The sequence below is a fragment of the Drosophila subobscura genome, chromosome O, assembly GCF_008121235.1.
Source record: "Drosophila subobscura isolate 14011-0131.10 chromosome O, UCBerk_Dsub_1.0, whole genome shotgun sequence".
Taxonomy (NCBI): Eukaryota; Metazoa; Arthropoda; class Insecta; order Diptera; family Drosophilidae; genus Drosophila; species Drosophila subobscura.
In genome coordinates this window covers 5,820,495-5,845,213 of record NC_048533.1, presented here as the reverse complement: position 1 = coordinate 5,845,213, position 24,719 = coordinate 5,820,495, and the positions used below count along the sequence as shown (strand labels likewise).

At 42.0% G+C, this 24,719-nt stretch overlaps 1 protein-coding gene across 4 annotated transcripts; it reads right to left on the bottom strand.

The window, feature by feature from the left end:
- Positions 1-4,902: 4,902 nt before the first annotated feature.
- Positions 4,903-12,511, bottom strand: LOC117897475 (protein hunchback). Of its 4 annotated transcripts, none has more exons than XM_034806330.1 (3): positions 11,950-12,511; positions 7,393-7,623; positions 4,903-6,165 (listed from the first exon to the last, which is right to left on the bottom strand). In XM_034806330.1, the coding sequence occupies exons 2-3, from the start codon at positions 7,591-7,593 to the stop codon at positions 5,215-5,217; spliced, it is 1,152 nt and encodes a 383-aa protein (XP_034662221.1). In that variant the 5' UTR covers positions 7,594-7,623; positions 11,950-12,511; the 3' UTR covers positions 4,903-5,214. The 4 variants fall into 4 exon arrangements, with proteins under 4 accessions (XP_034662221.1, XP_034662220.1, XP_034662218.1 ...); XM_034806329.1 differs by having other exon boundaries at positions 4,903-6,129; positions 6,181-7,623; positions 11,950-12,509; XM_034806327.1 differs by having other exon boundaries at positions 4,903-7,623; positions 11,950-12,509.
- Positions 12,512-24,719: the final 12,208 nt, after the last annotated feature.

Here is a 24,719-nt window from a genome sequence, read left to right as displayed (position 1 = left end):
TAATGCCCTCCATCCAGCTCGATGCTGTGTCCCACACTGCCTCAACTCCTACTACTCCTTTCATTCCCTGTCTCTCAGGCTTCTTTGATTACTCTATTGGACATTCTGTTCGTATATTGGCATCTGGTGTCGCCCCGAACCGAAGGCAAACATAAGGAAAAGGCTGGAGTACGCAGTATCCATGTGGAATCTCGCATTCAATCGACTAACCCACACAAAAATTTGTATTGTTTGTAGCAAACTGACCAAAGGAAACGCAGCAAACGGCGGCTGGCTGAGGTCCGCATCCAGTGCAAATATACAGAACGGGAAATAGAGGAGGACTCTGCCAGGACGACACGCGTATATCTGTGCAACCCCCACACACACACACACACACACATAGAGCAGAGGCACACGCTGCTTGTGTCCTGTAGTATATCCACTTCCTTTTTTTCTCTCTCTGTGTGTCTCGCCATAACGGATGCTGGACATTATCGATGGCACAGGACTGGGCATAGGGCATCGGAGTCGTGCGTCCTCTTCTCTTGCATATATTTTTAACCTTTTGTTGTTTTTCGTTAACTAAAGTGCCATCAGGGGCAGATGTTTTTTCCATACCAGTCAGCGGTTCTCCTCTCTATGATTTCTTCTTTTTTCTTTGTGGATATACAAAGAGTGGACGCCTGATGGACGCAGCTCTGTTTGTGGAACTGTAAAAATTGTATCTGCTGTCTGCTGTCGCGAGTTTTCTTGGGCCAGGCCTTTTGTTTATTTCCCTAGTGGGACTAGTGGGTTCTTTTATGTCTTTTATGGATCCCCAGCAGTAGCAGCAGAACCACCATACACAATTCATTTATCTATCCATGACTTTAATTCCATGCACTTTTGCATATTCATCATTTGAATGCGTTTGCAATTAGTTTTGGTTTTTGGAAAATTTACATAGCATTTTGTGGTCGATGGAGGTTCATCCACGCTGGGCAGCCATTCATGGATATTCCATAGAATGGTTGGGTTTTTGTGTATCAGTTTGGTTTTGGTGTAAAATGCACAACTAGAGCTAAATGCAGATTTGATTTGGTTTCATATTTAGTCATAGTTTTTGGAACGGGTGGGTATACCGGAGAGAGATGGCAGCTTTGATATTTTCATTGTTGTTATAAATACTTGCTTGCATTTCTATAGTTTGAATATTTCTCGTGGGTTTTGAATTTCTGCCTTAGAATAATCTAGAAATTATTTTGAACAATTTTTCCTGAAGCAGCCTCTAGCTACGTTTGCTTTGAAAAAAACATTCCGATTCTTATTTTTTAACAGTGAATCAATTGGATATACTCCCAAATCCTTTTCTACCCATTTCAGTCGATTTTTTAACACACAACATGTGCATCTATTTATCCCAAAATATTATTCAAACGCGTCTAACAAGATCTATGGCCATTAGAGAGCCTGAGCCCATAATTCAGTCAAATGCCAAAACTCAACTGGTCAGCAAAAGATCCTTCAGCCGCTTGTTAACAGCAGCGGCAGTGGCAGCGGCAGCGGTGACCACTTAAGGATTCGCTACACCCACCTTAATCCCACAGAAAGGACTGGCGGACCTCGGACACTCTGGTCAGCTGTTGGACGGATCGTAAGGAACTCTTTTGGACGGCACTCTCCCTTTCTGCGCTGCTGCATTTCCAGGGAAAAACTGTTTACAGAAATAAATAATCGACTGTTCAACAAATCCTTGAGGTGGGATCACACATGACGTCACGCTTGAGATGTCCGAGGAAAGGGAAACGACGAATGGATAATTAACCCACACACACAGATGCTGGTGTGGTCCCTCTGTCGATCCTAACACGATCCTGAAACGAACCCATAACGATCCTCCAACTCTGGCAATTTTCATAATTAAAATGCGTAAAGTTGTGGAAAAAAGGAATGGAGAATTTTGAGGATGGAGAGAGATGTGGGCGCCGGGAGAAAATTACTGATGCAATCAACAGCTCATCGAGAGGCGGCGGCTGTTCACTAAGGGAAGGAGGGGTCCCTCGATAAGGAGTGTGAGTAGAGAGTTCTCTGGTTAAAGAGTGTACGCAGAGTTCTCTGGGTAATAATGGGGTGTGAGGGTGGTTTGCTAATCATCACCCAACCCAACCCAACCCCCAGCAGCGCGTTTCAATCAACTAAACACCCAACCCAGCCGGCCCTCACATGCATGCCTTTTTCGTGTACAACTTTTGGGAAAAACGAGAGTGAAAAACCTTGTAAACCCCTTTCCACATTTCCCCTCTCTCTCTCCCTCTCTGGAGGATATTTTTGGTGTGTGTTATTTTTAGTTATGAAGCTAAAAATGGCGCACCACAAATCCTTATACCTATAGCCATACGAATCCGTAACAGAAACCATATTCAACCCCATCCCATAATCCATTTCAATATGGCGATGGTGTTGCTAGGGGGAGGGCTACATAAATACAGAATTTATGGCACTGTGGGAGATTTCTGTACAGCGATACCACGATATTAATAATACTTTTTCCTCACTGAGGTTTTTACAGAGGAGTGGTTGGATTACTGTTGGCTGTGGGGTGCCCACAAATGATGCATTATATTAGGTGAGAGCGTGCCAGACGCGTGTTCCCTGAGTCAATCACAGATTCTGGGAGCCTCTGTGATGCAGAGAACAGCTGCACAGGCGCAGAAACCAAAATTACACCTTTCAAATGGTCAGCAAGGGTCCAGCAATTGAAATATTTGAAGAACTCCCAGGGTACAAAGTGGCAGACTCCTCTTTCTGCTTCGTTTTTTGTAACTATTCCGCAAACAATGAGACAGCAGCAGCAGCAGGAACAAAAAAAAGAGAGAAGAAAATGCAACAGACAAAGCCACAAGCTGAGGATAAGAACCCGACAAACAAAACCAGAAACTAGGGATCGTTAAGGTCAGGTCAAACAATATGTTTGGACGGACCGGACCCTCTCTCTTTCATGATAAACATCTTTCGCTTGCTTCAGCCACAAGCCAAGCAAAAATATGAAGGAAACCCAGTGCCCAAAGGACAAAGGCCAACGTCCAAATTGCCAACTTAACTTTGCTCAAATGAGCAAAGGATGTTCGAAAAGTCTGTGATCGCAAAGGGATATATGCAAAATCTAATTTGCGATAAGATCTGACGCTAAACCCATCATCTTGGGAGAGGAAGATCCTTTGACTTTTAACTAAATTAATATTTGGCAGCACGTCTAAGACTGAAGTTTAATTTTTGTATGAGATCAGCCCTTAAACCTTTAGTTTTGTTAAAAATAGTACCCTGGATTTGAAGAAAACAAATTCCAACAGTGATTCCTATCTCTAAGTTCAAGGTAAAGCATTTTCCGATACGATCTGCTTTTTGCCATAGACCCAAAACCATCATGGAACAAATCATAGAATACCCAACTTTTATTAAAATTAATTTTCGGCCATAAATATCAATTATTATTTTTAATGATTGAAGTTTTAATGAGGAAAAACGGCATTTAAGTGAAATTTACATGGAAAGAATTTCTAGGGAGCGCATTCCGAACCAAAGAACCTATGAACCAATCAGAGGCCATCCCCAAAGAAAAACTATTTATATAAAATTGAGTGAAAACCCGAATGAACCAACAGAAAATTTCCCTCCAACATCCACGCGCCATTTGGTTGAAGTGCGCTCGACGCATGCGCGCCAACCCCAAGAGCGATCCCAAGTGATCGCAGACGATCCCAAGGCGATCTCAGATGATCGCATGCTGCATCATCTCTTGCATTGTGAAAGGCGTTGCCCTGCCGCCACTCCTCCCTGACAACTCCAACATGCGATGCTCGTGCTCATGAGTTTTTCATTATTATATAATTCTATCCCCCCACCATGCATATGCAATGCGAATTGTTCGTTTTCACGCAGAATGTCAATAATCCATCAAAAATTCTTAGGAAAGAAAGAGCGAACCCATGGCGATCCCTTGCCAGACCAATTTGTTTGGTTTCGCCCGCACACAAATTTCTCCTCTACATGAATATGTTTTTCTTTTCATTTAATAACTTGGGTATTTAGCAAATGATGGAGCAGTTTTTCCAATAGAAAATATGGAAACATCAATACACTTTTCCGCATTGTTGCTGCTTACCATTTCGAATGATAAATCATATGTCAGAGATCGCGTGTTGACAGTCAGGGAAACCATATGGTGGGTTGTGGGTTAACAGTTTTGAGAGTAAAGGATCATAATAATTGAAAAATATAGTTGAGGAAATACAGAAAGCTCATTATGGGCATTTTCAGTTCAAGAAGTCCTGAAATGTAAGAAGTAGTTTAATAAATACCAAAAACTTTTGTATAATATATTTTGTTTCTTTATTACACAATTACATAAAAACATTTCGTTGCGGAAACTTTGGACTTACAAATATCTATACTTAAAAAAGGAGTACGAGCACATTCCAAGGATTACACTGGGGGTGGACTAAAGTGTCGAAAGTCCTTTCTTTCGAGTAAAAACTATTTAATTTTGATTCGTTTGCTCAGCGGCCTCTTAAAATTCTCTAAATTTGTACTTCATTTTCATCGTTTCATTCGAAAATATTGTCATTTGTGCCGAAGTTGTGCAAAGACTCTAAACAATACTACAAGTTAAAAATTTAAAATAAAAAATGATGTGCAAAATTATATTGAATAAATTGTATTTATTTGGTTCGTTTTCGATTCGTGTTTTTTGAATTTCGACTAAAACAAAATACTGAGAGAGAGAATACCAGAGAAAGAGAGACGGGAAATCATTAAAAATTAAGATTAAATATTTATTTTTATAAAATATATTCATATATTTATTATAAACCTAAACATTATTACTCGTAATTTGACTTTGGACTTTTGACTTTTCTTACAAATAATTGTAGAGTTTTAGGCTTTTTGTTTCGATTTTTTTGGGATGATAATTTTTTAAACCTTTTTCAGGGTTTGTAGTCGTATATGAAAAATGGAAATCAGCGAAAGGCAGATAGATAGATAGATTCTAGATAGTTAGAGAGAGTTACGGATAGGTTCTACAGATAGATTCTAAACCTAATTCTACGATTTTTGAGGGTATGCATTATTTACAATTCTCGACAACAAAATTAATTGAAAACTTAATACTACGAATATGTACAATTCAGGACAACGATGATGGATAATTATATATATAAATAATAATAACAAGGGTTTTGGGTTGGTGTTTTCTTAGGAGTGCGCATTGCGGGCCATGTGAACGAAGAGGCCGACGGGTCCGTCGCACTTCTCGCCACACATGTTGCACTTGAACACATCGTCGCAGCTGTGATAGCCCATGTGGATGGTGTAGAGCACCGCATCCTTGAAGAAGATATCACAGTACTTGCACTCGTAGATGGCCCCTGCTGCTGCGGGTGTGGATGCCACAACGGGTGCCGCTGCTGCACTGTTGGAACTGCTGTTTCCATTGCTACTGGCACTGGCATTGGAGCTATTCCCCGAGCTGGAGGCCGTCGAACTGGCACTCGTATTGGCCTGAGGTACATGCGCAGTCTCCATCGACTCATCCGCAGAGCTGGCGCCCGAACAATGCTCTTCGGGCAGCTGTTTGCGTCCTGCTATGGGCGATGATGCAGTGGGCATTACCTTGACGTGCTCAGGAGAGCTCAAAGCCGCAGATTTCAGTTGCAGGAGCGTGTCCAGCTTCAGTACACGACCCTTGCGACGTGAGGCATTCGAGCTGCTCATCAGAGGAGTGGCTTCCTCCTCGTGCTTCAGATTCATCACCATCGCCAGGGGTTTCTGCTGCTGTTGCTGCTGTTGCTGCTCATCATCTTTCACTGGTGTTCCCTGGGACAGATCCATGGCAGAATCCACCGACTTGCGCTCGTACTCATCATCCTGCTCCTCATCCTCATTGTCGCTGTGCTGCGACTGCGAGTGGTGCTGTTGCTGCTGCTGCTGTTGGAGTTGCTCTCGCATTCGTGGGGAAAGTTGTGCCAAAACTGCGGCCTGCTGCTGTGCGGCCAACATCTGAAGATTGAGATTCCAGTACGGGAAGAAGGCCATGTTGCGATTCTGCTGCAGGAGACTGGCCAGCGGTGGCAGAAGATTTGCAGGCGACTGCTGCTGCTGCTGCTGCTGTTGCTGTTGCTGTTGCTGCTGCTGCTGCTGTTGCTGCTGTTGTTGGTGTTGCTGCTGGTCCACTTTGCTGCTGCTGCTTGCCACACTCTTGGCAGGAGAGGCGGGCATTACAGGCGAGGGAGCTGCCACTGAAGTGGTGAATCCTTGGAGAGCGGCACTCAACTGCGAGGTGACTGCTGCTACTGGTGGCTGCTGCTGTTGCTGCTGTGGCGCCACAGCTGCCACATTGCTCTTTCGACTGCTGCTGCTGTGGCTGGTGCCACTGCTGCTGCTTCTGTCAGTGCCACCATTCTTGCTCTTGGGACCACGTCTCGTGCCATAGACATCGATCACCAGCGAAGGATTGGGTGTGCCATCCTCATCCAACACCATGCCAGGCTTGTGGCCATACTTCCTCAGATGCAGCTTGAAGCTGTGGCAGTATTTGGTGGCATAATCACAGTCCGCACAACGATACTGGTACACGGATGAATGCGACTTGCGGTGGGAGTTGAGCATGGATTTGTTGACGCACGTGTAGGAGCACTTGTCGCACTGGAAGGGCTTCTGGTTCTTGTGCTTCCGGATGTGATACTCCAGATGATGCTTGAATTCCGTCACAAAGGGACACTTGGGGCACTGAAGGATCTTGTCGGGTTTCATGTGGGTCCGGGTGTGCGCCCAAAAGTCCACCTTTGTGATGGCCACCACACCGCATGTCTTGCACTTGTAGTTCTTCATCTTTCCATGCGAATTGTAGATGGGCATTCGAATGTTCTGATCATCATCCTCGGACTCTGCCATATACTTCATATCCTCGCTCGAGTTGGACATCTGATCGTGCTCCTTTTCGTGGTGTAGCAGCTCCTTCTCAATGGATTTCGCTGGGGACTTTGGTGGCGTCACATCCATGGGAGGGGTCAATGCCTGCAGTTTCTCACCCACTTGGGTGGGTGCCACCACCTGTGTTGCTGTTGGCGTTGGCTGTGGACTGGGACGTCCCAGATTTCCGGCATAGAAATGCTGCATGGGATTGGGCAATCCTGGCGGTGTCAACGGATTGAATCCGCCTAATCCCAAGTGATGATGGTGGTGGTGTGCCTGCTGCTGCTGTTGCTGAGCTGCCTGAAAGTGCTGCTGGTATTGCTGCTGTTGCAACAACTGTTGCTGCAACGTCACATCAAAGTGTTGCAGACTATTCTGATCATTCTGGCTCGGAGATGGTGTCATTGCTGCCCCGCACAGGGTATCCATGGGCTGTTGTTGCAACTGTTGCTGATGCTGTTGCTGCTGCTGCTTGAGGTACTGCTCCAAGTGATTCCCCGGCGATGGCAGTGGCGACTGCCTCGGGCTGGGGCTGCCACTTGCCACACTGTTGCCGCTGGTCAATCCCGGCTCCTGCTTAATGTTTGCCGCAAACATGCTGCTGTACCATGGATTATGCTGCTCGTAGCTGGCGGCCGGAGTGGTCTCCCAGTTCTGCATCTTGGCGGCAGGGCTCAAAGGCTTCAAAGGCTAAAAGAGAGGAACAAAAGAGAGAGGGGATGGTTAGTGGTTGTTGCGCCTGCGTCAGGTTTTTATTTCCCTTTTTTCTACATTTCTTTTTTCTTCTTTTTTTGTGCGATTTTTACGAGAGAGAGCCACCCCTAAAGCATGGCTCTAGAAGGGAGTACGAATGGGAGGAGGAGGGTGGCTTTTTTGAGTGATTTTTCCACAACAAAATGGTCGCAGTATGGGACACAAATGGTGGCAACAAATATCCATGGGTTGAGGCTTCCACCTACCGTTTTTGTAGCCGCTTTTTCTCGTTCTCGTTCTTTCGCTCTCGAAGATTAATCCAAATATTTCGTAAATTTAAATATATATTTTCCAAAAAGAATCGAACGAATGTTGATGTTGCGTGTGCGTTGTGTCGCTTGTGACTGAATGTGCAACTGAAACTGGCATTGGCTTATATCTGCCTCAGGTAGTGGCTGTGCGGCAGGACGCACGCGTCATGGGATTAGAGCGAGATGAAAAGTCAGGTACAGGTCGCGAGTCGCGAATCCTGCCGCGAATCCTCATGGCTTGATCCATTGTTGGATTAGAGCACACAACAAAATTGTTGCAAAAGACAGAAAAATCACGACACTTGGATTTGGATTTGTATTGGGATGATCCGGGAGCTTAGCGGACTGGCTATCCAGATTATGAGGCAAACGCGAAGCGAAACGAATTTTCCCCGTGGCATTTTCAACGCGGGGATTAAACCTAGCAGAAGTAGGAGGTGTCCTACGGCTTTTCTTTAATATAATAAAAAGTAACAAAGGATTTAACTAAATTAAAGGACTAATTCCCCAGAGAGAAAGAGTGTGTGATATACCTAAGGGATTCTACGGAGAATAAGAAGTACAGCTGTTGGGATTCTATTTTTTGTTTGAATGGCAAGTGGCAACAATTTCTCTCCCACAATTTCTATACACTTTCCATACATTATTTCTTTATTACAGCTCATATATTGTTCAATATATTGGTTTATTTTTGGTATTCTTTGCTTCTGTAAAGGATTATATATAGACAATATATGGAATGTGTAGTTGGCTAATTATATTTCTTTTAAATATTTTTCACTCTTTTGCAGAACCTATGGAACATTTGTTAAGAAACCAAAACCCAAAAAGTTCCCATTTAAAATTATTAAAAAAAAGGGAAGCGATAACAGAAATTTAATACATAAATTAAACCATTTTTCAACATTTCTTTTAACAATTTGAAGGTCAGTAAATCCTTCATTTCGATTCTTTAATCTTCTATCGAAGAAACGTTCAACCGAACGAAGATTTCTATATAGAATTTCGTTTTTAGTTTTCCCACATATTTTCGTTTGCTGCCATGATTTTCCCTTCCACTAAATTTCCAAATGCACTTTGATTTGCGTAGTTTCCACCAAGAATTTTTCTATTCAAGAGCAATCATTTTTCCTTTCTTTATTTCTCTGTGCAAAATGAATATTTTTTGCCGATATAATTTTTCCAAAAATTAGTGCATTTTCCGCAGCATTTTCAATGCATTTTTGGGCAATTGTTTGTGCTTCCAAGTAAATATTATTAAAAATGCAAAAACGTCAGCAGTCGAGAGGGGGATGGGAGCAATGGAGGGGTGAGGTGGGGGAGTGCACCATACTCTTGTGTGCACATAATTGATGGTACACGGAAAAGTTTTTCGCATGCTGTTTTCCGCGGAGAGCAGAGTGAATGCAAATGCATTTTTCATTTTGCATTTGAACATATTCGTATTTATTTAATATTTTGCCTTTGTACAATAGAAATTTAAAAGAAAAGCCAAAAATTAATTGTGCTGTATGCTGCATGTGCAGTCTCCCGCTCCCCCTCGCTCGCTCTGTATTTCTCTATTTGGATCTCTATTGCTGAAACAAAGAACATTTTTGCATTTTTCTGGCCGCTTTTTTGTGCATTTCCCAAAAACAACAAGAGAGGAGAGAAACGAAAACTTTGGATACCGAAGCCTTAAATACCCTTGAATAGCCATCATTTCTGTTGGAACTAAAAGCAGAACTATCTACACATGTGAAATAAGCATACATATAGTTCGATTAGGAATATCTTCGAGAGCAGTAGTGGAATGGGCTCCTAATGGGCTCAAGCATACTTAATTTATTTCATACCTAGCAAATACCTGATAAAAACAAGCGTACCCTCTTCAAGGGTATACCAACAAAAGCCAAACTAAAGGCCAAGTGTAAAATTAATATTACGCCGGCTACAAAGCAGCGAAAGAGGAGAAATAGCAGAGAGAGAGGTGCTGTTGAGAGGAGGTTGATAAGAGGGGGGGGTTGCTGTAGCGAGAGCTGTGGGGCATTGTGGTTGCTCAGTGCACAGAGTGAGAGGCAGAGAGGAGGCAGCCGAAACTGCAAAAGTAAACTAAACATGTGCTAGTCGTTCTGCTGCAGCCCCCACGCACTCCCCTTAGACACTGCCACCTCACACCCCTTTTTGCATCTTTCCACCTCCACCCGCTCCATGCCTCCGCCTCTTTAGAGCACGTAAAAATATCATGAAAATTGCAAAAATGGAAAATCTAGCAAAACGCAGAAAATGCGCCTCACACAAAAAAATGTGTGTGTTTTGTTGAAAAATTTGTGTAGAACAAAAATAAGAAAAACCTTTGGAAGAAATGGAAGGATGCAAACGTACACATTAAATATTTTTGATACAGTATTCCCCCGACTCTCTCAATGGAATCTGTACCTAGTGATGATGATTGAGGTAGTGCATATTCAACGTATTTACTTTAAGGATATGATGGATCTTATGCCTCAACGTTCTCTGCACTAATTTGCAACAACTTGTTGTGCACTTTTTAAAGTCAAGTTTAATTCTCTGGAGCACTTCGAGCCATGCAGGCCCATAATTGCCTGAGAAACTGCAACTGCATTTCAATGTCATTTGGGTTTATAAATATATATATGTTCTAATATATTTAGATATTTATATACAAACAAAGACTCATTTGTTTGATTTATGCCTCGCGTTTCTTTTTGTCGGAAAAGCATTAAAATAGTGCACCACAATCCCATCATCATTTCATTGGACATCGGACAGACAATCATTTCGGGGAAGAAGAGATCTGATCTTGTGATGATTCCTAAAAAAACATTTAGAAACTACACCATTTCTCAGTGGCAGTGGCAGCTTTCGTTCGTGTTAAATATTTCTTATAGTATTTGAAATGCATTTTGGCAAGTGCCAAACAATTTGCCATTAAAAAATTGCAAAACGTTGACTTTGAATTATAGTTCGATGTCTAAATTTAAATTATTAAAAAAGGAAGAGACTGCAACACAAAAAAAAACACACACACAAAGAGAGACGGCAAGGAAAATGTGCAGTGGCACAAAAGAAAAGCCCGAGAAAATGCTAAAAAGTGTGGGTAACGGACTGGGGGCAAAGGAAAAACAACATGAAAGTCGACATGTAAACAAATAAAATTAGCTGTCAGCCAGAAGGAAAGTAGGGGAGGCCTTGGGGAAAAACGGAGGAGAGTATCCCCTCCCTTCGCTATGTGGCTGCAACTCGGGGCTGAAGAAGAGCCCCACACAGTAGACAGGAGGCGGAACGGGCACGAAGGCAAAAAACAAGTTCAGCCAAAAGATCGGCCAAAAGCCAGACAGATTTTAAAATATTGTTTTAGAATTTTTGTGCCGTTGCATTTTTAGCAAATGATTTACCACATGATGCTATCTCTATCGTGTGTGTGTATGTTCTTAAGGTTAGACCGAATAAGAAGCACACAAAAAGAAACAGAAGAAAGTTCGGTTGTAAAGATACCCTACCACAGCCTAGGGTTGTACGCTTTAGTGCAAATGCTTGTAAAGCAGAGTAGGAATTGTATCACTAAGTCACAGCAGCAATGCGGAAGGGTATTCGAATACGAGGCCTGCCAAAGCTAAGCTTCGACTCATTCTCACTACCTACTGAGCTTACTTAAAGAAGAGAGCAAACATAAACAACAACATATGCTCTTCAAAGCTTTCGCTTAATCGCTTTTGGTGATAAATATCACAATTAAAGCTTAACTCTGGCTCATGGGAGGATCGGGGAAGAATAGTAATCTTTAACTCCCTTATGCCTCAACAATTTACAATGTGCCCCATTCTAGCCCCCACAAAAGCGAAATTCCTAATTCTTGTTTATTTATTTGTTTATGCACCGCATAGAGGAAGAGGGAAGGGAAGCTTTTCCACTTGCATCTGTTGTTTTTTAAGATTTATTGAAGGTTAAGTGGAATGTTTATGGGAAAATACCCCCAAAGATAATAATTTGGAAAATAATATTTACTTACCTTTTCGAATACGGAATTTCTCCAAAAGTTGGATCCAAAAACGGGAACCGTGCGAGCAGCACCTACTCTCGAGTTTCCAGTCGCGCTCTCACTCTCTATTTCGCTCTTTTGTGTGTTTCCTTTCCTTCACTTGACCGCGGCACCGTTAAAGCGACACCCACACGCACAAAAGCTGCTGCTGCGGCTGCTGCGATAGCGATGCGTGTGCGAGAGAGGAGCAGAGGGGCCGGCGCTCCTTTTCACTTCTCTTTTTGTCTATTTTTTGGCTTTTGCTTTTTAAGCTTCCTTTTTTTGCGCGAAATTCGCGCATGTGCGGAAAAAAAGTCGTTTGAAAAATAAAAAATTGTTTGCTGGTTTTTTGTGTTTTTTTAAGGATAAGCTTTTCTTTTAAGCACAGTCACTGGGAGTTATTCTTTGGTTTGTTTTTGATGGCAAAATTTCGTTTTTAATTTCGTTTTAGCGCCCAACACTCGTCCGTTCTTTGCTCTTTTGCTGTTCTATGTTTTTTTGGTACTTTTGGTTTGTTAGAGTCTCGGAGCACGACTGACACGGACCCATGCTCTACGGAGGCTAGTCATAGCCGAAAAACGCACTCAACATCACAAATCTCAATTGCAAACAACAAAATCACACTCAAAATCTCAATTGCAAAGAAACAAATGTCAGAAATGCACTGGCACACGCACACACACAAGACTCCACGAGAGAACGAGAGAGATTCGATGTCCAAGAGAGAGCACTCACCGTTACAGAGCGCAAAACACTCAATGTGGCTGCTGTAAGTGAGTGGATTTTTGGTACAGTGAGAGTGAAAATATGCGCCCCATCCCCCAAAAGGCAACCCCAAGGCTCTCACGCTTGCTCTCTCCCGTTCACACTTGGCCCTCTCTCACTCTCGCTCTGTCTCTGTGTGGCAGCCTCTAATGTGGCATCCTTTCGTGCCTTGCTGCCACGCCACGCGCGCTGCATTTTGCTGCATTTTGCGGATTGCAGCTGCCTCTTTGGCTGCGTTTTTTGGCAGCTTCGTTTCAATATTGATTATTGATTTTTGTGTCCACTACCGAGTAGGGATTTATGGGGGCGCCTACACTTGGGGCCCAGGGTTCGTTGGTCTCCTCTTCGGGCACTGGACACACTATCTTTTTTCGTATCGGTGCAACTTTAAGCCCCAGACACATTAACGAAATTTGTCTGTTTTGAGATTTCGTTCTTGTTGCTTTAACAGATTTTGCCCCTATTTGTTGCATCCACACGCACAGAGGGGGTGGTTGGGTGACGAGGTTTCATGTGTGTGTTGTGGCTGGCTGCCACTAGAAATTAATTGAAGGAAAATCTGTGTGACCTGCAGGACGGTCGAATGTCTGACATTTGAGATTCTAAATTGAGGAAAGCTTTTGGTATGCCGGATATTTTTTGGAAATTATAATGCAGATGATGATGACGATTGAATATGTTTTTTTTTATTACGGAATATATTTCTTAAATTATGATATATTTATGTGCAGATTTAACAACATTAGGTAGTAATAAAATACATGGGACTACGATTAACTCCAACATTATTCCCTTAAATCTGAATAACATTTAAAACAATCAAATAATTATGATCTAAAAACCGCTCTAAGCTCCACGCAGGTTCTCCCTTAATATTCTATAAAATAACATAATTTACAAACATATTCTAAATGCCCAAAAGCAAACTTTCAACCTGGTTTAGGCCATGTATTTTGGGCTTAGTTTCGACCAATGCACACACTTTCATTCATATGTTCATATGTATATGTATACATACATTATAATTACAAAATTTGTAACTACGAATATGGTTATGACAGAGGGGGCGGAAAGAGCATAGAAAGGCATGGATTTGACAGAAGGGGAAAATTTAAAAGCAATATTTACCAAACAAACGATTGGCACAGAAAGCAAACAAAAACGCGGAATGAAAATGCAAATTATACACAGGACATGGCATGACCACCAGCGTGAAGCTGAAGAATCGCTGAAACTCGGAATCGGAGTCCGTGTGTGGCAGCACAGGTAGCAATGCCGCATGGACGTTGACACTGTGGCAACCGGATTAGAAGAACTGCAACCGGATTTAGCAGAAGAAAGGATTAAAGGAACGCTAGAGGACTACCTGAATGCCGACACGGGCCCACTCGGGCCTCGTCCTCGTTCATTAATCCGCGCATTCGAAGATGCAGTCACTGCCTCTGGACGCATCCTCAGAAGGATAACTAGAGCAGGCGATGGACCAGATTTAAAAGTGATTTAAGAGTTTGCTTCAGTGTATAATCCAACATTACGCAGTACTCGAGGAGTAGGCGGATCATCAGTGATCCTGTTGATCCTTCGAGCGATTAGCGAGCCTGATTAGCGCTGATCAGCCTGATTAGCGGCAGGGCGGGTGTTTTTGGAGCACCCCTGATGCCTGATGGCTGATGCCCACAGCCTGATCCCTGGCCAAACCCCTGGCCCAGCACCAAAAGTTATGTAAAGTTAAAGCCAAAGGCATAACAAATGTCCGTCACGCTTGACCTTTTAATTGAAATACAGCGATGTTGATCTCTGTTCGGAGTACAAACACAAACACGATCATGATCATGATCGTCTAATTGCTGAAAGTAGTCTCGTCCTTCGTCTCATATGCAAACGAACCCTCACCTTTTGGCCTGCAGTTGATCCTCAAGAAGATCATTGGAGTGTGCCATAAAGGGGAGGATCCGGTACATCTGAAGAACATCTTCATCTCAGCATTTCTGCATCGCCCATATGCAAATTGAATCACACACACAAAATGTGCATCGAGGCGTTCAGGATTTTGTGGATGACCGAGTATCCCCCTCGAGAGGGATACACTCTCCCTACTCGTGATCTTTCTCCTACTTCGTTTTCCCTTTCCATTCTCCTGTTGAGATATCACCTTGAGTTCCTAAGCCGATTTCATGCCAAGGATGATTTGCCATTTTATCTTGAGTTTTTTCTTTCGGGGTTTTTTCTTCTACTGATTTTTTGTGTGTGTGTTTTGTGTGGTTTCTTTATGAGATTTGTGGTCTTTGATCTTAAGTGAAAATTGGTTTCGCTAACCAATTACTTGCGTTTGATGTGCTACTGTTATAGATATGGTAATTTTATGGATACATTTTGAGATATGATTATCGGAGGCGAAAATTCTGGAGACAAAATTTAATTTGCGGTTGAATTTCGTTTGTTTTGGTTTGGAAAAGAAAAAGTAAAAGTTCATAAGGTTTCCTGAGAACTGGTATGACTCCTTTTAAATTAAGGATTATTTTTGAGAAGCTTATGGAAAAATGGTCTATACGGCTTAAGTACTTTGGAAAAAGGTTCACACTTTAAAACACTTTAAAATCAAAAGATACTCTCAGAATCTTAATAGTTATCTTTGGTCTGGCGGGTCGTCCATTCCTTCGTTCATAATAGTTTTAGTTTCTTTACACTTTCAACTCCCAAAGGTCACCAAACAACTCTTCAAAAAGGCTACTACAAACGCTGTTCATGATATATGCTTCAAAACACTGCCCTTTTCAGGCCGGGAGTTCCTTAACATGCCACAAAAATTTGCATATTTCGCATAAATCAAATGTGAAAAGTGCTCGCGACGAAACGCCCACCAGAGGAAGAAAGGGCCACAACGAGTGAGAGAAGAGATAGGCATAGGAAAAGTGAGAGAGATGGATGGAGTTTTCGTGGAAATATTATGGTAAACAGACTGAGAGGCAGACCGAGGCGATGCGAGGCGGTTCGCGTCAACATCCGTAAATCCTTTTTTAGCACGAAAAACCGAAGGATTAAAAAAGGAAACTAGAGCAGAGGCACAGTCCACACGGGGACTTGGGCAAATAGTTGCTCTAATTTTCATTGTTATGCAGTAATGGTTATGCAGTAAAATTCGTTGCAAGGACAACCGGCAGGACATGGCGAACAATCGTTGCAATGGTATTTTCATCCCGGGGTTTTTATGACGCCAGCGACTTGCTTTCTCTTAGATTTTTGGCTTTGGCTACGGTCTACGGTATGTTTTTGGTTTGGTTTTTGCTTTTCTGTTCAGGTAATGGTCAAAGAAACGCTTAGAAGCAGAGCCTCAACAATGAAAATAGCTGGAAAATCGCGAGAAACCTCTATGCGAGGATAAAGATACATGTATCTGAGTATCTAATGGTCATTAGAGAGGACACTGTCGCGCTCCGCTCTACTTACAATTGTCATTCCGAGGGACAGGCACATTCTCCTCCCAACACACAGAATGACCAACCACCCAATAAACGAGGTAAAAAACTGCACGAAAAAAAACTCACTTCCGCGTAAAGGATTCCTTTTTGTGAAGACCATAAAATATTTAGTTTTTTATGGTCATCGGTGGACGATCAGGTAGAGATTCTTGTTTTTTGCGAGGTGTCTCTTAACCCTTTCACCATTAACAAATATATCCTATCCGGCTATCCGATGTGTCCTTGAATGTTTCCCTCGAAAGTGGCCCATCATTTCTGTAGTTTTCTCTTCTTTTTTGTTTCCATCTAATGTCTGTTCCATTGTGTTCTTTATGGCTCATCGGTTGTGTATTTTTTATGGCATTCTTTGTTCCCATTTGCATGGACAATCTAGAGATTCTATGTACTTCCTTAACCCTTTTGCCGCTTGCCACTTTGGCTACGAACGGGTTTAATGAAACTCAATCTTTTGTACTTTTTACAAGCTGCTATTTTCTTGGTATTGGGTGTTTCTGGTCATTAGAACGGAAAAGGGTTAAGTTCTGGGTGAATTTATTTTTTGTATTCGTTTGTAAAGGGTTGAGAATAACTAAAGGTTTAAAAGAAGAAATATATGTGATCTGTTTAGTTTACAGCCTGAAAATCACTGAAGAGAACTTGTAGAGGAGTGGCAGAAATTGGTGTAGCAAAAATATATATTTTTCCTTGAGCATTTTCTTATTTTTCTAGATTTTAAATGCTTTTAGGAGCAAGCTTATGAAATCTTTCTATGCTCATCAGTGAACAAATATTCACAGCAGAGGGAAATCATTTTTATAATCCCATAGATTATTTACCGTTACAGAAATATTCTAGAAAATCCAGAAAATCACATAAATTATATTCGTTCTCTTGGCTGGACATTTGTTCCCCGTTTTACATTTGTAATTCGCTGGAAATTATGGCCACTAAGTCGCCAGTCGAAATGCATTTGAACAAATATAAAAATGTGAGATTTTTGAGGCAGCAGCCATTCATTGGCTTCCATTGTCCACATCCCAAAATCCCAAGCTTAGGCAATTGGGCATTTTTGTGAATTTAAGCGCCAAATGCATGCCAGTTCCCACCCCAGAAATGATCCTTAAAACCCAACCATCTAATCAGTCCACGCAGCAGTTACACATTTTCACACTTTCGTGACCCCTGTGGCGGTGGAAATGCCGCCAACACACACAGATGCCCTGCCCGAAGAGAGATCCCTGAGGGTTGGACGGCGACCATTGGTCAGGGAAAAGGAAAATTTCGAACCGAATAAAATAAAATAAAAATTGAGAACGTGCGCCATCGATGGTCCGTCGTGACCCCTTGTCAGCATCAGAGAGCCAGAGGTTAAAATTAATGCGAATACTGCGAATGTTTCAGAGGGGAGAAGAGGGAAATTGCATGAAAATTCGGGGTCACGGCTAAGACGATTCGGCCTCAAGGAGTAAGTACCACAACTGGACCATAGGGGTGGCTCTAGGGTCAAATTTATAGCCCCGACATTGGACATTGAAAACTGTAACAACTGGGAAAAGCGGGACAACAACTGCAAAAGGATTTTGTGTTGGGTGCAAAATTGATGCTTCATTGTTTTGCATAGTGAGAAATGAGGTTTCCACAGGGGGGGGTTTGATTTTTGGACCCATTTTAATTGACCATCGCCCTGACCCTCCAACCCTGGAGTTGACCTTTTTCCGTCTTGTGCTATTCCAAATTTTTGTCACATTTAAATAATTTTTCATTGCCATGCATTGAATTTTTGCTGGCAAAGAGGATCTTTGTTAATGCATTTCAATTTTTGTTTTTATTGCAAATGGCATTTAATTGTTGACCCCTCGAAAAGGTAGTGGGGGAGATTTCATTTCTCTTTCGGATGACCCGGAAAATGTAACGTATTTTCACCCAAGAATTTTCATTTGCAGCTGTGGCAGAAACTCCTCTGAATTTTGCCAGCATTTGTACCTCACCCTCTCTCATTCAGTCTCGCAGTGAGCCAAAGAATTAGCTAATGGCCAGAACTCACACACTCGCACCCATACACACAGAGTCTCTCTTCACTCTCTGGGCAAAAGGGAAAATGTTTGGTAATGGTCCTGTGGAAACTAAGCCGGAATACGTACCCAGGGAAAATGCGAATAAAAAATTGAACTTCTTACGATAAATATGCGAGCCTATTAGTCGCACAGTCGCAACGGCAAACGAATCTCAACCAAAACATGGCCAAAAGGCTTTTAGGCCCAGGCCCAGGCCCAGGCCCAAGCCCACGTCCCAAAGCCAAAGCCAAAGCCCATGTCAAATGTTGAATAAGTAATTCAACCTCTCTCACTCTCTCCATGACATCGGAGGAGCAACCAAGGATTGGCTGAAGGCTACACAAGGTGTGGGAGCCAAAAGAACAAAAGGCATAAAACGTTAGCACTAGGAGTCTTTGGCGAAACACAAAGATGCCAAAGGACAAAGTAGAATATTTTATTTTGTAATGAATGCGCTGAAATGCCAGATTTCGGATTTATCCTGAGCGATTGGGTGGAAAGCTAGACTATGGCGATACCCTGCAACATAATTTATATCAAGAGAGAACATTTCGAATTGCATTGCAATAAGATGTTCCTGAATGATCAAGGATAGAGAATCTTCTCTTCATTCTAGGGTAAGTATAGCATTTGAGGATCTTAAGATGCCAATTTATTGTATTTTATTTACAAGCAAAGATATGTATTTGTGTAGAACTTGTAATTCTCTTCAATTCAGGATATGTACATTCATCAAAAGAGCAAGTAAGTCTTTCATTTTACCCGTTTCCCTTCCCTAATTTAAATCTTTAGCTCTCGTTAATGGTTATATCCCTATATGCTTCCATTTGCTTGAACATCTCAGTCCCTCTCTCTTTTACTCCATCATTGCTATAACCAAAACTAAACCAATAAATGCCTCATATCTATGCCACGCTCAACTAAGAAGCTGCATTAACACATAGTCTTTATCCCTCTCTATCCTCTGTATCCTGCTTCTTTGGTTCGCCACCTCCTCTAGTATTTCCCCTCTAGTATTCCGGTGTAAACACCACTGTCATTTATTTTCGTATTATCATAATGAGGACTCGTATATTTTTATGTGAATTTCTTGCTTTTTGTGCCAGAAACAGCAACCACCCCAAAAAAATAAGGGGAGTACACCGACCACCACACACGCCACCCATCCATTCATCCACCCACCCACACACACACACACACACACTCAGCCATGTGTCAATGTTCTTGTGTATTGGTGGGTATGCGTGTAAAAAAGGCAAAAATAAAACTAAAAGACTCGTTTCGCATTCGCATTTCGTGGGTTTTTGTTTTGTTGTTAAATTATCACCCAGTTTTCTGCTGGGAACCACCCCCAATGGCTATGGCTATTTATGCATCCACTGCCCCCCCCCCGCTCACCGCGATCTACACCTTAAACCAAAAAGCAACACCCACACAAACACACTATAGCTCAGAGGCGTTGCATGGCTTTTTCCAGAAGGGGTCTTCAAGTTAAACATACTGGAAAAGTGGCATAAATTTCAAAAAGTAAAGCTCTAACGTCTTTCAATTTTGCCAAATCTTTAAATTTTACATTTGTAAATACCTAAACCCCCCCTCTAAACTAAACCCCTGCTGTCTCTATCACACATATTTTCACATTCATGCAGTTCACGTTCGCATTATTTGGCATCCCATTTGTTTGTTTTTTTTTTTCTTCCTTCCATACACCATTATGGGAGGTTTTTCTCTGTTTTTTTTTTGGGGCTTGGGGTTTTTGGCCAGAAGATGAACACTTGAGTGGCTCAAAATGGGGAATCGGTTATTGTCTGGCTGCGAATTCAGTGGAATAATTTCCACCCAATCATTGGAAAAATTCAAGCATAAAAATCACTGAAATAAAATCCATTTGCCATTAGGTTTTTCAGATTAGTTTTTATCAGCATCTTCCCACACACTCAACACACAACGCCTTTGTTTCATTATCAGCATTTTTAGAGCTCGAAGAATATGCAAATATAAAAATTGACTTCTGTTAATCGTCGTTGTCAAACAATGACAAATAAGTTTCCAAAATATAAAAATTATTTGTTTTTTTGGGGGGGCTATGTACGTGAAGATCTTTTGTTTGCTTGCACTGATAAAAATGCAAATGCTAAGTGGAAAATTCTGAGGGGAAAAGTGATGACTGATGAGAAGTGCTTGATATTCTTTATTTGGGGTTCCCTTAAGCTAATTGACTTAGAAACAGCTCTCCCTTAAAAAGTTTCAATTTGGAAAAATTGGAAAAGCTTTGGCTGTGCATCTAATTGTAAATGAAGATTTTGTCCCTCAAATGTGTGCATTTCTGAACCTCTAGATCACCGTTCAGCAGACGGCCAATAACAGCATTCGATGGCACAGACCCAGCGCCATTTCTATCAGCAGCGGGCCTTACAAAAACTAATTCCACATAATGGCCCAATCTACATAAAAAATCGCTCCTCCCTTTCTCGAACAAACCCCGAACCACAAAAAATCGATGAGGAGAGCGAGGGGTATGAGTCACTGGGCTGGACGCCTTCCTGCTGCCTGGCTGCCTGCCACCCCGCATAAATTTCCAAATAATGTAATGCTAAAAAAAATCCACACAAATAGAAGGAGCAAAAGAGAGGGCTATAGCCATGGGGTAGGGGCAGGGAAGTAGGATTGGATGGGCAACGATTGGGGGAGCAAAATAGAGTTGGAAATCATGAACCATACAAAATGAAAATCCACCCTCGGAAAAAACGTTGCCAACGGTTTTTTCTTTTTTTCCCCCTGTTTGCTCGTTTTATTTTGTTTTCCTTCGTTCTCTTTTGTTTTGTTTAAGTGGGCAAAAAAGGAAGAGCACAAAAAGTATCTGTGTGAGGGGTGGGAAATGTATCAGTGTGTGTGTGTGTGTGTGTTTTTGTGGGGGAGAAGTGGATGAAAGTGGGGTAGAAGTGGGTGGATGATGGCTCTGTGCAGTGCAGTGCTGTGAAACTGTTTCGCTTTGTTTGCAAAACAATCAAAAGCGAACGGAATCGTCGTCGTCGTCGTCGTCGTCGTCGTCGTCCTAGCCGGCGCTGTCGCCATGCCTCGTATTTTTTTCGTTTCCCTGCCACCACCCACCATTCTCCCATTTTTGGGGTTCAATCTCCCCGTTGACATCGTTGGCGACATTAAATATTGCTCCGAGTTCTTTCTTTTTTCCTGGTATCCCCGTGTCCCTCTCATACCCTCCCTCTCTGTGACGTTGCCTTCTTTTTGTGCCCTTGTGCCAAACCAATTTCTAGCATATTTTTATGAGTCCTCTGTGCTGGCGAGCCCTGTTCTTGTTCCTCTCGTGTGTGCTGTGTGGCAGGCGCAGCAGCTTTCGTTTATTTTGTAAACGTGTGCCACCAGACACGCCTCCAACGCCCCCAACACGGTTGCCATGGAGCCATGTGCGAGACGCTAATAACGTTTGCTTGCCAAAAAGCAGCAGGAAATGAACCGGAGCCAGAGTCCCTGACAGATCGTAGCAGGGCTGTGCAGCCTTCCTGGCCACTCTCCCATATGGCGGGTGGTTTCTGAGGCTAGACGACAGTTGGGGTTTTGCACCGGGGAAGATTTAGTGCATTGGAGAAAGGCGAGATCTGCATACGATGTGCTTAAGTAAATAAAAGTCCGCTCTAAAATGAATACTGTGTTAAATCTATGGAATACTTTACTTGGGAATTTGCACTCCCAGGTCCATCTTCCCACCCACCGACCAAAGGGTAATGATGCGCGGTACGTATAAAACATAAATTACAATGGGCATTCCAACAATCTTCAATGTATTTAGTGTGATCTAATAGTCCATGTCAGCAATTATTATTATAAAGTACGAGTATCCTCTGTAGCACCTCCCATTTTCCGCCTAGAACTCCCTCTACTCCATTTCCGTTTTCATTTAATACCCCCAATCATCGCATATGTGCATCCATTCATTCGTTTTATAGTTCCCCTTACATTTTCACTGCGTTTTATATGGCTTTTTAGTAAATTACAAAAATGCGCCATTTCTAATTTCATTCTTTTTTTTTTTTTCAGAGTTTCAGGGCACACAGCACACAAAATGGTGTGCCTATAAACCAGAAACAACAGCAACAGCAACGAAAGCCAGCAGCCAAATAACGGAAATGACAAAACAGAAACACACACACACACACACAGTAAATGTGGAAAGCGGAAGGGGAATTACCCCACATGCCCAAAAATATGCAACATTTTTTATATGTTTCTGCTTCACAAAACTTTTGCGCAGGCAGCATCATAAAATTTTTTTCTGCTGCTGCTGTCACTTTTTTCCTGCGGCGCACTGTGGCCATGGCTTTTATGTTGCCTCTTGCGAATGTGTGTGTGTGTGTGTGTGTGTTTGTTTGGGTACTGGTGTGTGTGAGTGCTTTTTATGACCCAATATGGCCGCCACAGAGCTGAGTACGTGTCCGGTCCATGCCGTTCCGTCCACGGCCTTCCTCCCATTGCGGGTTTATGAATTATATAGATTTTTATGCGGTCGCATATTATTTTTGTGGCCTTTTTTGGCTCTCTCCCATCCTCCCTTTTCCTTTTTTGTGTGTGCTTTGCTTTTCTTTTCTTTCTGTTCCTTTCTTTTTGGGGCCGGCAATAAAAATGTCTTTTTATGTGTACGTTTGTCTCATACATACCATGCTATTCCGCGGCCAATATCTTTCGGTTTCAGTTTCTCCATAATGGTTCGCCCTCAGTCAGGAGGTTTGTGAATATGCCCGCCTTCTAGATATGCCGTTTTCTATGTGGTGTGTATATAGTATGGGCTTTATGAGGTGGTCCTGCCGCTGGCACAGCTTTTATTATTCCTATTTTCATATATTACACTCTCCATTTTCTGTTTGTTTCCTTCGTTCTCACGCTGCTTTTGTCATTTTTGCATTAATTTCATATTTGGTTTATGTTTTGGGTGGTTTTGTGGGTTTTTGGGCGGTCGGGTCGTTGAGTTTTTCTTGTCGCTGCTGTTTATTTCGCATAAATAATATATATTTTCGGCTATTGCGTCTGCACGGCATTAATATTATTTCCAACAGGCACACACACACACGCGCACACAATTCTATTTGGGTATAGATGGTTGTGCATCCTGCGAACCGCAGGACCTCATGGCCGTGGGCTTTAATTTTGGCTCATTTTTCGCTATCAAAACATTATGTTTATGCGCCTGTATTTGTTTTTGTTCCACTCATATACGTACATACATATGTACATATATTTGTACATATGGATCTGTGCATACATATGTATGTATATATGTACATATGTATGTATATGTACATATGTATGTATGTACTTATGAATGTACATATGTACACTTCTTACCCACTTGACGTAAATATTTGCAATTAAATATGCCAAAAATACACCAGAAATACACACATATCCCTTCTTATTTTGACCATTTTGTGGGTATTTGATGCAGCTCAAAAATGTAAATATGTACATACATACATATGTATGTATGTATTTAATTGGAACTGAAATTGGAATTGTACATATGTACATATGTGTACATATTTATGTATCTTATGGAACTCCCATTTTCGATGTAACTTTTAGCTTTTAGAAGAACAGAATACTGAAAAATAATATGCCATAATTAGAAATCTATTACAAACGGAAATCCAAACCCAAACAAAAAGTATTTGCTCACTGACTTTCCAATTAAAATTACTTATACCACATTGTATGGCACGCTTTTTCTAGATTAAGGTATACGATTCTCATTCTGACACCATGACGACAACGACATGCGCACCTGTCCACCCGCTTGGATTAAAGACGAAATACCTTCCAATCTACATTTTTTTATTAGTTCGAATCAATACAAAACATGAACTTTGCCATACGTACCGTTATCAATGTACTGGATTTCGGTAGTCTTTTTGTATGGCTTTCGTAAGTGCAAGTTCTTTGTTTCCTATATTTGATCCCACTGTGCACCCTGGAATGGGGTCGTGGGAGCCCAGCGTAATGTAAACAATTTGAGTGCAAGCGCACTCGGACTAGCAACCGCTGCTGCCCCGGCACGAGGCCAATGAACAAAATTACATTATCAGTGGTGTTGAATAGGGACCCACATCAGAATCTGCCTCTGGATTGATTAAGGTGCCGTTGACAGCTAATCGTCTCGCCTAATGCAAGAGATATTATGCGGAATGTAACTATAATGTTCAATTGTTGAGTGTTTGACACATGGCAACACGAGCGGAAGAGAAGCAAGGAATGGAAGAGCGCCAAATGTAATATATGTAGAGTTATGGAGTGAATGCAGAGAGTAAGTCTTAGCTTAACCAGTGGCGTAGGTCAGAAGGGGTCTGTGAAGGGGGACTATCATAATTTTTATTGGAAAATCATCTATATCAATCAAATTATAATTTAAATATATTTCTTTAAATATATTTTGAGCATAAAATACACTTAAATAATGCAGAAGTCCGATCCCCCT

Coding starts and splice junctions, on each gene's coding strand:
- LOC117897475 (XM_034806327.1), bottom strand. CDS start 7,593: ATGCAGAACTGGGAGACCACTCCGGCCGCCAGCTACGAGCAGCATAAT.